The sequence below is a fragment of the Centrocercus urophasianus genome, unplaced genomic scaffold (assembly GCF_019232065.1).
Source record: "Centrocercus urophasianus isolate 14NV4802_14NV808 unplaced genomic scaffold, USGS_Curo_1.0 seq_23, whole genome shotgun sequence".
Lineage (NCBI taxonomy): Eukaryota > Metazoa > Chordata > Aves > Galliformes > Phasianidae > Centrocercus > Centrocercus urophasianus.
In genome coordinates, this window is record NW_024884789.1 from 6,295,883 (window position 1) to 6,309,975 (window position 14,093).

Below are 14,093 nucleotides of genomic sequence, written 5' to 3' on the forward strand. Positions count from 1 at the left end.
GCTGGCTGTAGCACAAGCGCTTTTGGTGTTTCTGCCCAACTCTGGAAGTCCCTAGAAGTCTCCGCTTTTCTGTTTGTGCTTCTTCTTGTTAGCAGTGCTCTGAGCTTGCACAGAACAGGAGGCAAATATACCAAAGCATGTCAACCACCTGGATTAATTAGGTCATACACTACCAATGGATCTACAATGAAGTGGATGATTATTAAACCAGAAACCTTGTGGAAACTGGATACCTCCTCTATTACATTTCAGCTTCCTTAACCTTTTAAGTGCCTCATGGCAAGAACAGTGTTGTGTGTGTATAAAGCACTTTACATTAACAATAGCAGGAATAATAACAATATTAATGTGTTTCTCCTTTGGGGTAGGTAAATATCACTCTTCATTTTACAGCTGATGAAACAGACACAAAGACGTACAGGATCATGCTCAGTACCAATTCATGCTTCATTAACAGACCCAAGACTGAGCCCAGGAAATGGATTTCCTTGTTCCTTGCTTTTACCATTAGATAACACACCCTCCTTTGATGACATCCAGTCTCTCTTGTGATTTTTTTTCTGCAGAAGGTACAGCAACAGCAGCCTGGAGATTGAAGATGAACCTCCTTGTGCGGAAGAAATCGATTATAACACTGACAGTTGCTCTGATGGCGAAGGGGACTTCTCAGAGCTAGACCAAGAGATCCAGGAGTGCCTCTCGTGGGTGGAAGTAGAGGCAGAAGATGAGGGAGAGACAACAGGACAGACATGCAGCTCCAAAGCTCTCAGGGGGCTTTACATTTCCAACCAGCCAGCATCCAGCAACACAGCTCTTCCTCTGAGTTCTGCGTCGCTTGGAGCGTACAGTGGGTTTGAGAGCAGCCCTGCATGAGCAAGACTTTGACTTTCAGGCTACTGCTCATGTTTGTCTGTTTGCCAGCTTCAGCATCCCTCCCAGATGTCTTGCTCCAGTTCTGCATTGACAGTTGTCTTTATGTTTGTGTGATCTGTATACATGTATGTACTGAGAATGTCTCCTTGAGGCAGAGATGTCTTCTTCACGAGGCAGAGATGAGGAGCCACTGGCCCCAGTGGTACTGTAAGAGGACATCATCCTTTCCTAAACAGAATCCTCATCCCACGGCTGCCTCTAGTGTGTGGATTCATATAGATTGATATGAGGAATGGTTTTCTGACTTTTGAAGGAACATCCTTTTTCCTGACTTAGGCTTTTATTATGGACAGCAGCCTTTGCCCACAGATCTCAGAATTGTGGCAGTTTGTGAGGCCTTTGGTGATAGCTCTCTATTACCATTCATTTCTCTTGAGCTGTGGAACATGCATCTGAGTTCTGTCTGATCAGGATTTTGACCATGTTTCCAGCAGTTTGGGTCAGGCTGTGCATGCTCCTGAACTGGTTGTATCTCAGCAACAGCATGTGAAACCCAATGTGCCAGAGTAAGGAAAGCACCACCATATAGAGCAGTCCTCTGGAAACCTGGGCTAAATTTACCTCTTTGCTTCACTGGAATGAACTAGTCCAGCATAATCTCATTTGAGCCACTTCATCCTTGAACTGATGGGCCCAAGTGGAAGAATTTGTTTCACGAACTGTGGAATGATACTTTCTCTATGATTCTCTGTGAGACATCCTTCCAGCAGGATGCACTAAGGGAATACAGATAATGTTTAAGGCTGCTATTGGGAGTGAGAGAGGCTGGAAGCATTTCAAGGAGAAAAACGTGTTCTCTTGAGGTAGCTAGGGTCCTCCAATATTATGTCAATTGGATTAGTGATGGTGGCAATATCCAAGGGTGAATTTAGCCCAAGAATCAGTCTAGTGACTGATTATTCTTTGTTAGTTTTAATATGATACCACTAAGGAAATCTAACTCATGGAACAGGACCCCATTGTGCCGGATAGCAATATAACAGAAGACATTAATGGTAGGTTATATATAGGATGCATTCTTCTGGCAATTCCCATAAGGGAACAACTTATTTTATCTCCAAATGGAAAAAAAAAAAAAGAGATTTCTCTTAAAATTGCCTGCAAAAACAGATCTTGATTTTATAAAGTGCTCTCTTACAGAATAAGTAACATAGCAATGTCTTTGCAAGCCTAATTCCACCAGCATTAGAATTCACTGTGCTTTCACACAGATGTCCAAAGCAATGGAGATGCAGCTTCTTGAGCTCCAACACAGACCAAGAACACAAATGCATGCCTGAGATCGGTAAAGCACAAAGCCTACATCACATCACCTCTCTCCTCATACTGCCTGTATTTCTCACATGTCTGCTGCTGCACATGGGGAATTGCCTTGAACCCAGATGGAGGTAACTGCACTGTGCAAGAGGCTCCCAGCTCTGTCGCTGCTCTCTTTATAAGGCTCAAGGAGGACAAACATACAGTGTGTTGTAGTACTACAGACTGTAGACCCCCATTACTGGTGATTACTGTTATTATTGATGTGTGATTAAAAGCACCCTGTAATCCTCTCATCTTTATGCTGTTTGTGGATAGAGCTGTTGGTGCCAACTGAGTTTTTTCTTCTGATACATTTCTGATCCCCTTCCCCGGACTGCCTGAGCATACATTTCCATCAGGAGCCAGCTCCTTGGAGAAACTATTTCTTCCTGTGCTGCTGGAGTTTCGGTATGCAGGTTTCTAAAGCCTTCAACACTGCATAACAGTTCTCTGTGTTTCTAGCTCTCTCTTTATGGCTGTGGTCAAAAGACAGGCAGCTTGGGTCCTCAGAAGCTGAGCTTCATAGACTGAGCTAATTCATTAGCTATAGTGTTCTCTGTACAGATATCATGTTCTGCTTGCCTTAGCGTGCAGCTTGTTGCATACAATACTGAATTTTCATAAAAGGATGGCTCACAGGAATGGACACCAATGAGGTAAAACAGGTGTTCCCATTTTAATAGTTTGTATAACATTGCTTAAAAGCTTATTATTAAAAAATGATATGTGTGCATAGCTAACTTCAAATTCCGACATTCATATGCATGACAAAACACTCACACTGTGCTGAATCCAGTCTGCAGTGTACACAGGCCGTGGTGTAAGATCTTCAGTATTCTATGTGGCCCCAGGACACTGGGCAAAAAGCACTACTGGGCATATACATCTGTAGATGTGCATATATATATGCGGGCTACTCCGAAAATAATACCCCCTGTTTCTACTAGTTTGATCCACAATGCCAGAGGCTGATACTGATGGTATGGCAGCATAGGTTGAACCTTTCCAGCAATATTCCATTACATTTTGTTGCTGTGACAGATGGCAGCAGAGGGGCAGTCTGACAGAAGGTGTCTGACATAGGAGTGCATATGAAGCAAAGGGGTGGAACTGAATTCCTGCATGGGGAAAAAATAGCACCCATTGACACTGACGCTTGCTGAATGTTTATGGAGACCAATGAGTGGATGTGAGCACAGTGAGGCAGTGGGATGTGTGTTTCAGCAGTGGTGGCAGTGACACTGGGTCATCTCCACTGAGAAAATGCATAGCCAATGGTGGTAGCTATGCTGAAAGTGGTGTTTTGTAGCTGCGAATGTGCAGATAGATGATGTACTCTTTGCATCTGTTGTACCTTCCATGGATATAAAAAGGCAGCATTACTTTTGGAGCAACCTATGTACATCTAGAGCTGCTCTTACCTCCCACACTACGTTCTGTACCAACACCCTTCCATAGCAATAGTGGAACAGTGCTCCCTGATGTTTGCCACTGGTGCATCTTACTGAAAAGAAAAATAAATCAGTGTTTCTCTTCCTGCGACACCGGTATTTTAGGTATTGTGCTGCTGTGTCATAGGAAACACCTGGCCCAGGCTTCTCCCTGACAAATTCCTTGTTGTGCCAAACAACTTCTCAGCAAGGGGTGAGGGCACTGCAGGAGGTGGTGGGCAGGTGAACCCCCAACCCATGGGTACCCACTCTGCTACTGAAGAATTGGGAGTCAAAAACATCCAGAGGGAGGAGGGTTGGGTGACCAACTGTCAGGGAATGGAACCTGGAAACTTCCAGCAGAAACAGTTTGATGGATGGCGTTGTCTCTTCCAAGAACCTCTATGGGAAGCAGATGCTCTTCTTCTTTTGATAGACCTCTAGAGGTCAGGAGAGAACCTCCACTGCTTGCCACTCGCTCTGTTATTAAAATTCTCCCTGAGTTATGGTAATTAGGCAGAATTAGGCTCCGCACAGAGGAACGGAAGTGCATTGACTTTAATAAAACAGAGTGTAAAACAACTTTAGATTAACTCCAGCCTTGTTTATTCTTGCACACTTGTAATTCTGATTTGGTATTTCCCTAGTGAATGGAGCTGTTGTCCCCTATGCTAAGGCACGTCACCTCACTTCAGCCCTCTAAGTGCTGAGCAACGAGGCCACTGCCTTTTCTTGCCATCACTAGCTAATCCCAAAGTACTTGGAAACAGCGATGGAGAAGGGGAGGGAGGAGAGGGACGTCTCCCTGCTCCCTACCATTGACATTCCTCAAGAGTCAGCAAGGCTGTCAGGTTGAGACGCGAGCCAAATATTTCCGTAATGGCCAGCAGAGACAGCATTCAGATAGTCCGCACCGCAGAAGCCGTCCTGGGCTCCCGCCAGACACATTAACTTTTTTTACTGATGCCTTTTGTCTCACTGACTCTCTTAGCGGCTCTGAATAGCCGTGCTCTCCTTCCTCCCCTCGCCGTGGGTGACATGACATGGGTAAGAGATGCGGCCGGAGCCATGCTCACACTGCTGCCTCTGTTTCAGCCTTGCGCCGTTTCCTATCGGAGGTGATGCGAAGGATGCTTTGCCAGAGCCTGGCAGAATACACGTGTGCGTAAGCCTCTGGGCTAAAAATAAATAATTAAACAATAAAAATAAAAAAGAATCAAGTCAGCAAAGTGAAGGAAGAACGAAATCTAATTAGTTTTATCTGCTGTTTGTTATGAGGCTGTCAGAGTGCTCTATTCCCTGGTTTTACAGCACTCTGGAAAATAACAGTGATGATAATATTACACAACTGTGCGCAGGGTTGTTCTTGAGGCAAGGAGGGAGCAGATTAGGGAGGGGAAAAAAAAAAAAGCAGCCCCACTCCTCACCGTTTTTCTCCTCCTGCCAAAAAGCAGAGGTGCCAGATAGCGCTATCTCCTGTCTTATCTGTCCTCAGAGGTGATCCACTCCATCCATCACTGGGAGACAGAAAGCACAAGTGGGCGACTGCTTGGCATCCAACTAAGGACACTTAAAATGTATCCTTTGTTCTCCCACAGATCTCCTATGTGTTGCTGACTGAGTCGCTTAGCCTTGGCTCCCAGCCTCAGTTCTGATGTGAAACCAGAGCACGGTGTTGGTTCCTCATAGCAAATACAGCAAGGCACAAGTGACATGGTAGGTGTGTAGGGTGAGGGGCAAGAAATAGAGATGTAAAGCTGCCCACATGTTTATACTACAGGGATTTCAGCATCAAGTTGCCAATTGATGAGGCAGCTGGAATTATTCTGTGCAGGAGTGCGGTGGTAGTTGCCATCACTGCTTTCCACTTTATCGATGTATAGTGATGGTTCATTAGGCTGTTCCTCTTCAAAAAGTACTGGGTAATTTTAAAAGTCTCTCTTTGCAGGTTGTTATCAACCTATCCTGTCCCATCACCTGGTCCTCACACCATGGAAGCTTTCACAGCTGTTTTAGAGAGAGTGGGATTTAACCCTGTGTGTTTGTGAAGTGTCCTGTGGTTTTTCAGGCTGAGGGCTGGCCACAAGTCTCCAGCTGGAGATAACATGCAAAAGATTGGAGTGCTAAAAAGTCTGTATTTGTAATCAAATCAGGAAAAGATGAAAGAGAAGGGTAAAGAAGGAAGAAGATATAAATTGGAGAGGAAGAAGGAGACTCAGTGAAGGGGGAGGGATGATGAGAACAGAGAGAGATGGGAGTAGGGGGCATTTGGGGGAAAGACAGGCAGAGAAATGGGAGAATTGTTCCCATTTGTGTATCTTCTTCCGTCCCCAGATAATGTGTCAGTATTAACAGTACCAAGAAACAGCCCTCTCTACTGTAGAATAAATCTGCCACTGTATTCCCCACTCCATAAACGGCAGCCAAGTCTGTATCCTCAGCACTGCATTGTGTGTTGTGCTGTGTTTTGTGAGTGCTTTTCATGATGGTTAAGCCTGTATCATTTCTGGCCTTAGGTTTCCTCTCTAGGGACTCACATCCTGAGACATATTCTGGAAGATCCAACATGTTTTATTGTTGATGCAGCATTTTGTGGCTACTTTCCTTGCCTTTTCTTTGTTCTGCTTCTTTTATTGCACTTAAGGAGAAGTGAAAAGAAGGGAAATGAATGAGGTGAACAGGAGAGAGTAAGAAAGAAAGGAGAAGGTAGAGAAAAGGGCCTGGCCATCATTCTAGCAAGATCTGCAGCAAGATGGTGAGGCAGCTGTTTTGGCATTGAGTTTTTTAGCCTTCGATTAGGCAGCTTGTAGCTCATTCAGGGTGAGCAAGAGGGAAAGACAAATCAATTACTGCAAACAATCATCCACTGGATACCCTGGCAATAATGCCAGTCCCAATAAACAAACACTACCTTTGGCTAATGGACCTCTGGACACCAGCTCCTAGCCAGCTGATGCAATTGCAATCAGAGCCCTATTTCTTGCCTCCCTTGCTCCTAAATGCCTGACTGATGGCTTTGTCTGGATGGTTTCCAGTGTATGCTTTCCATGTTTACAGTGCATGCTCATGCACAGATCTGCAAAGATTTCCTGGTTTTGCCACAACATTTTAATTTAAATAATAATAACTATATATATATATTTAGCTTTCTGTGCTTGTTTCCACATCCATGGAAGTATTAATATTTATTTGCAGGGAAAAGGTCAACAAGGAGATTTAAATCACAAGTATTTACAGCACAATTTCAGATCCTTAAAGAAGGCAGATGGGAGGGAATAATTCTTGCTTCCATCATATATCTGCAGTCAGTGAAAGAGAGAAATGCTGCCCGTTGCTGGGATCTTTGGTAATTCCTTTCTAGGGGCAACTAGCTTTCCTTTAGTCTTTGTGGCAGGTGGCACAGGTGGACCAGGCAAATCTCCATGATGAAAGCAGGAACAGTGCTGACAGAAATCCTTTGTATTATTTGACTAAACAGTGGTCTTCCAAGAATCAATCGTAGCGCTATTTAGGGAGCTGATAAAATGGAAAATTTAATAGAGGCGAAAAAGAGAGGCTTGGAAGGATAATGGAGCAGACTGGTAAACATCTGAAATGATCCCAAGTACTAGGAGTGTAAGGGCCGAACAGAAGAATATGAAGCCTTAGTGCATATTCCAAGATATGACTTGATCAGTTTCCCAGACACGTGGAAAAGAGAAGGTAGGAACAACAGAAGAAGGATTAATTGGCTGTGAAGCATCAGGGAATTGATAGCTTGGGTCAAGGAAAGAGGAATACAGGCCAGCAAGCACTGACTTAGAGATTAGAGCAAAGGTAGAATGACAAGATGTCCTAGGGCAAGGGGAAGAATAGAAGAAAAGTGAAACACAAAGTGCGTGTGAGAAATTCATTTTTATTTTAAAAACGAAAAAAGAATTGTTTAAAAAATTGAAGCAATAGCAAATGACTCGAAATGAGAACGGACTGGTACCAAAGCATGTAAGATGAAGGATGAAATCAGAAAGGTCCTCGCACAGAATGTGTTAGTGATGGTTAGGGATACACAAGAGAAGAAAAAGAAATCCTATAAATATGCTACGAGGAATGAAAGCATGCATTACGTACCACAGGAGGAGAGCACATACAGAGAGTTGGAATAGTCATTGTATTTTTAACTCTGTTTATCACCAAAACATTGGTATTAGAATCATGGAATTGTAGAAACATCAAATATCTTAGGTTGGAAGGGACCTTAAAACCCATCCAGCTCCAACCCCCTGCTGGTTGCCCACACCAGCTCAGGCTGCCCAGGACCCCATCCAACCTGGCCCTGAGTAAGTGAATTCAAACAGTTGGACCTGAGGGAATTCCCCTTCAGACTGCCCAAGGAGAGCAGTTTTTGAATGGTTAAGAATGGACTTCAGAAGCTTCTCTCATATTAAAAGGATTCTGCAGACTGGAGAAGGGCAAATAGGGTATTTGTTTGTGAAGATGGAAAAAGAAAGAGCCAGCTAAGTGGAGTGCCTGCAGAGAAATCTCAACAAATTATGAAACAATCAATTAATTAGCAGCTATAGGATAAGAAGGTGGCAAAAGACAATCAACATGGATTTGTCAAGCTGATCTAATTTTGTTCCTTTATTGGCTAATTGGCTTAGAGGATAAGGCAGGAGTAACATATGCCTTTGCTTCAGGAAAGCTTTCAATACTGTCTCACATAACATTTCCATAAGGAGCCAAGGAAGTATAGTTTATATGAAATATGTGTAAGATAAATGCATAGTACCTGATAAATAACTCATGAATGCTAGGGCTCATCATCACTTTACTATTCTAGAAGTTAGGCCAAATTACTCTGTGAGTAGAGAAGACGTAGAGAGAGACACAGAAGGTCTACATGCCTGCTAAAACAGTTGTCTAAGGTATGTGAAAATAGTCTTTTGCTGAGATAGTTCTTTTCCTCATTAACTTCTTAGTGAAGCCACCCCAAGAAGATATCCCACAACAACACCTGCATGGTATTGTTTTGCTTAAGCAGCTGTGAGTATACTGTGAACCAAAACGTCCCTGGAGGTCTTCAAGAAAAGGGTGGATGTGGCACTGAGGGACCTGGTCAGTGGGCATGGTCTTCCAGTCTTAATGATTCTGTGATTCTGTGATGAAATAACACATTATTTATATATTTTTAGAAAAGCCAAAAGCATTTTATTGAAGCTCAGTTCGCTGTTCACCACTGTTTATGTCAACACACCTCAATAAGTATCAGTCTCACCTCCACCTCTCCCATGTAGGAGTCCGCACCAAAGCTCCCCTCACCCAGCTCAGTTACCCCATCCTTTGCTCATCCAGTCCCACTCCTCCACATCCAAAAACCCTAAATGCTGGTGATTTGAGGGGCACCATCCCAGACAGAGCTGTGGTTGGAGCATGCACTCGCTGGCGGCTGGCACTCAGGTAGATGCCAAGAGCCTTAGAGCAGGGAGTGCACGGTAGAGCTGCTGTGCCAGATGGCCTGCCTGCTCATGGTTGTAAGAGCTGCTCTGTACTTTTCAGCTTTACTGATGCAGAGAGAACATTTTGAACTGTCTAAGTCTTATAACCTTGTATCATTGGCACACGAACAGCAGCAGCACACTGCTGAACATAATAACAAGGGGAGAAAGAGCTGTGGAATTAAGTGAGAATTTAAATCTTAGGGTTCACAGCTCAGAACGAGAGGCTTTAGCTGCGATATTTCCAGGAATTGGTTGAGTCATGTTTGAGAATAATGGATAAGATGAATACTTTTGTGACTATAGCTGAATAAATTATTTGCCAATAATTTTGACTGTGATTTGACCAGTCCTAGCTGCTTTCTCTAATGCGTATGGTGCGGGAACATTCACTGTATTCTGGATGTGTGTGCCAGGTATGCAGCTCCAGTCCTTGGCATCTAGCAGTGAATTTATTCCCCAGAGACAATTTTGAACACGATTTACCCCAGAGCGACCGAATCCAGGATTTGATCTGTCATATTCAGAATGATTCATTTTTCACCTCATCAAGTAAGAAGAGAGGAGAGAAGACGAGAGTGGGAAAGTTATTTTGCACTTCACAACAAACCCTTTTCTTCAAAGTCAGAGCTGCCACGGCACGGTATGCGGTGGCCCATCGAGGGACACGACAAATGTTGCTTGGCAACTCCACACCATTGATGGGAAACTCTCAGCATCAGAAATGGACTGAGATGGAGAGTGAGACTGTGGCATGTCAGGATGCTTGCTCCCATCTGTCCCTGCTGGAATTGACACCGCTCATGCCCTGGTAATTGTCAGAGGCACCAGTCAACGCAGTTCTTTCTGGTGGGTGAGAAAGTAATTGGGGGTCAAAAATGGGGAAATGTCCTCTGCCCCCTCCCACAAAGAGACTTTGGATCTCTTAATGTCCCGAAGGTTGCTGAATTCTCCCCGTGCAGCTAGCTGTGAGCAAACCTTACATAGCTCAGAGGTGTGGCTTAGTTAAATGCTACTGTTAAAAAAAGAGGTTCACAAAGAGCTTCTTGTCCTCTGCAGCACTGCACAGCCACCTTGGCGCATTGTCCAAGGCATCCAGCCCTGATGTAGTGTGCTGTAGCTCTGATAGCCTGCGGATTTCAGAGAAGCCAAGTTTGCAACAAGAGGCCACTTGTTAGAGCTGGAAAGAATGGTTTTCAGGCACTGTATTCCTTCATCAAGTGTTGTCACTGTAGAAAGATGATGAGTTAAATGAAACAGGTTGATTTCAGAGAGCAAATCGCATGTGAGTTGTGTGCTGACGTGTTTTGCCAAACTCCTGGATATTTGGCGACAGCAAACAACTGCAGAATGCACTGTCTGTGTGTGTGCCTGCACACAGCACACTTTTGGTATTTTCCAGCTCAGTGCTGATGTGGATCAAGGATTATAGAATCATGGAATCATAGAATGGCTTGGGTTGAAAGGGACTGAGCTGCAACCCCTGCCATGAGCTGGGTGTCCCCTACCAGCTCAAGCTGCCCAGGGCCCCATCCAAGCTGGCCTTGAGCACCTGCAGGGATGGGCCACACACAGCTCTGAGCAGCTGTGCCTCACCGCCCTAATAAACTTCACAGGCATTTAGAAAAATGGGATTTGGGGGTGCAAGTGAATAATCTATGGAAGCTGGTAGTTCTGCTTCCCTCACTATCAAGCTGGAGGAAATATGGCACTCACCTCTCTCTGACTTCCCGCTGCGTTAGAATGTCTCTTTCTTCTCAGTGGGAACTGAAATTTTGGAGCAAGAAGGGATGTTTTCAGGGAGCTGGCTTTTCCTTATCACATACAATAGCAATAATCTAAGAGTTTTGTTTATGGAAAGTGCTTGCGCTGTAGTAATGCTGCAGGTTTTATCAAAAATCAGTATATATGCCTTTGAAAATCCCCAACAGTCTATGTAGACAATACATGCAAAATATCCCCTGTTGTTCTGTCTTAGGCTTGTTAGTGGCATACTGTCTTGGTTGTTTTTAAGTAAAATACCCTAAGAGTTTCTAATATGCATTAGAAATTGGATTTCTCCTTTTGCAAGCTGTTTTCTGCATCTTTCCACCCCAGGAACGCACCTCATTTTGGCAGGGCTTCTCAACTTTTTTTTTTCTCAACAATTTTTTTTTACCCCAGGTTACGACTCCACTGCCTAAATATGACGACTCCTCATTGCCTTGCTCCCTGAACATAGGCTGATATGTTGAAAGACTGAATCCAGATGCAACTGTTTCTGGCTTTATTTTTTTTTTGTGTGCCTTTATGAAAATTTCACAGTCATAGGCTATTGCTGCATGTGGTGCTGTCTTGAAAAGCCCATGTAAACTTTCAGCTTCCAACTACAGCTAAATGCACTTACTTTTGCTTCCTTTTGGGTAAATAAGTCAGTGTTTCGTAAGTGTTTCTCCTATCTGTGTTTTTTTTTTTTTTAATTATTATTATTATTTTAATTGAAAGTTTGACTTTGTAAACCCTCTTCGCCTGCTGTGTCTTCATTACACTAATTGAAACAATTACATGACGTTTCCTGAGGATGGATTCTTCCCTGTGTGACCACCGAGCCCAGTTCTGATCTTCCACACACAGGTGTTGTGTTGCTCAGGTGGTGGTTTTTTTTTTAACCCTTTCCTTCACAAAGATGTCCTGAGGAATGAACAGTCTAACATATATGACATATCATAGCAGAAGCCTTGGTTTAGTCTCCTATCCATTTTCTTATGGAGATCCCTTGCCTCACTGACATTTGTGGGCATTTGTTCCTGCCTCACTGGTGGAGACAACGAATTTTCATGGAAGGGAGGGAAGAAATTGAAGAAAAACATCTTTCTTAGGCTTTCGAGGAGGCCTCACTTACCCTCTCTAGCCTGTCACACCCATGTACGTGGTTGTATACCCACATCACTCTACACAACTGCAATTTGGACTCCCCACTTGAATCCCTGCTTGCCCAGACAGGTGCCACTCTCATCTCTCTGCCCCAGGCCCTGTGATTGCCTGTGTGCTGCCTCCTCCCGGTGATCCACAGAATCATAGAATGGTTTGGGCTGAAAGAGACCTCGAATAATATCTTGTTCCAACGCTCTGCTCTGGGCTGGTTGTCCCTGCCAGCTCAGGCTGCCCAGGGCCCCATCCAACCTGACCTCCTGGGGCACTCACAGCTTCTTTGGTTTGTGTTTCAGGTTAACATCCTGCATGCAATGTTTGTACAGAGACCAGCCAGGGAAGGCTGGGATTTAGATTTCAGTCATGTTTCTAATACCTCTGGTTTCCTGTAGCTTTCAATCTTCTTTCCCAGAGGCATTTCTCCTGAAGCACCTGCTCACTCTTGCTTCTGCTGCTATTCTAGGGCAGTGCAGAAAGCAGGAGGCCAAGGAAACCCCCACTTTGGGTGCCAGCTGGCCATGCTGGCACTGCTGTGGGTAGGGGCTGCAGCACTGCACTGCAGAGCAATAACACCTTTTTGAAAAAATAATTGCTTTTGATTAAAATGTAAGGGTGCCATCCTCTTTTTGTTGTCATTAATGAGGGCTGCAGGCTATGGGCCTTTGAAGTATTTTCTTTTGGCTCTCCCTGTTCTTTCTTTCTTATTCTCCCTCTTTTTTTTTTTTTTTTCTTTTTTTTTTTCTTTCTTAATTTTAATTCTCTCAATTATCTGCCCTTTCCAGCTCAGAGTGAGATTTGTTAATTTCCACATGCTTACAAAAACCTGCCTGGCACACTCCAGCTCCCTGGCAGCCTCTAAATGGGCAGCCAGGCAGGGGAGCGAGCAAGCAGGCAGCACATCTGGCTCATTAGCTGCCCTGACCCCCCCTCGGCCCCTCCAGAGGGGAAGAAGGAGGGATTGCACAGGTACTCACCTTGCCAGAACAGCTCATCTCCTCTGCAGAAATGCCACTCAGCAAGGCATGAATGAACACGCTGCTGAGTTTAATTAAAGCTGTCCAGAACTGTTTTATTTGTCATCCCAGCCCCTTACAGGCTAATGGACTTCTTTACATCGTGTAACCTTGAAAGCATTTTTTTCTGTTTCCCAACCTATGAGTGGAATAACAGGAGACCAGGCTGAACCCTAATGGCCCCTCAGGTACTTCCATCTGTATGCCACAGCTGATTGCTAGCTTAGATGAGTCCAGAAAGGAAATAGTAAGCTTTGAAACTCGTTTCTCCTCTGTTCAGAGCTGTGGTGTGGGCAATGGAAACAACTGGGATGCTCATCTCTTTATTCCCAATAATTCAGCACAAAAGTGGCTCAGTGACTTACAGAGTCCTAGAATTGTTTGAGTAGGAAGGGGCCCAATAAAGGCCATCTGGTCTGACTCCCCTGCACTGAACAGGAACACCTACAGCTGATCAGGTGCTCAGGGCCCCATCCAGCCTGACCTGCAGTGTCTGCAGGGATGGAGCAGCCACCTCCTCTCTGGAAAACCTGTGCCAGTGCCTCACTACCCTCACTGTAAAAGACTTCTTCCTTATCTCCAACCTAAATCTTCTCTCTTTTAGTTTGAAACCATGTCCTCTTGTCCTACCAGAGCAGACGCTGGTAAAGTGTCTTTCTCCTTCCTTCTTACAGACCCCCTGTAGATACTGAAAGATACTCGAGTAAGATAATGCCACAGCTGGAGATCAGCTGGAGACATAGGAGAAAACTCATTCCCAGGAGAAAAATTGAGGTCTCAGTCCACTGGACAAAACTCAGCATACTCTGCTGCCATGCAGAGGTCGGGCATGTCACTGCATCTTCAGAGCCTCCTAGTTTGACCTTCGTCATCCTTAATCCCCAGTTTCTTCTTCCACAAAATCACATGTGAGTGCATATAACCAGAGTCTCTTTATCTCTCTCATTAAAGGCTGCCTGTGTGAGGTTTCTGTCGGGTCTTTGAGGAGGAAGAGATTGCTCTAGATCAGAGCAAGCTCTTAGCTAAAGTGCTTG

At 44.4% G+C, this 14,093-nt stretch overlaps 1 protein-coding gene across 1 annotated transcript in view; it reads left to right on the top strand.

The window, feature by feature from the left end:
* AGBL1 (AGBL carboxypeptidase 1) overlaps positions 1-2,684 on the top strand; it is a 281,145-nt gene extending 278,461 nt beyond the window's left edge. The window contains exon 23 of the mRNA XM_042824521.1: positions 567-2,684. Within this exon, the coding sequence (XP_042680455.1) occupies positions 567-873 (307 nt within the window). The 3' untranslated portion in view covers positions 874-2,684. The remainder of the gene's footprint in view (positions 1-566) is intronic.
* The last annotated feature ends 11,409 nt before the right edge of the window (positions 2,685-14,093 follow it).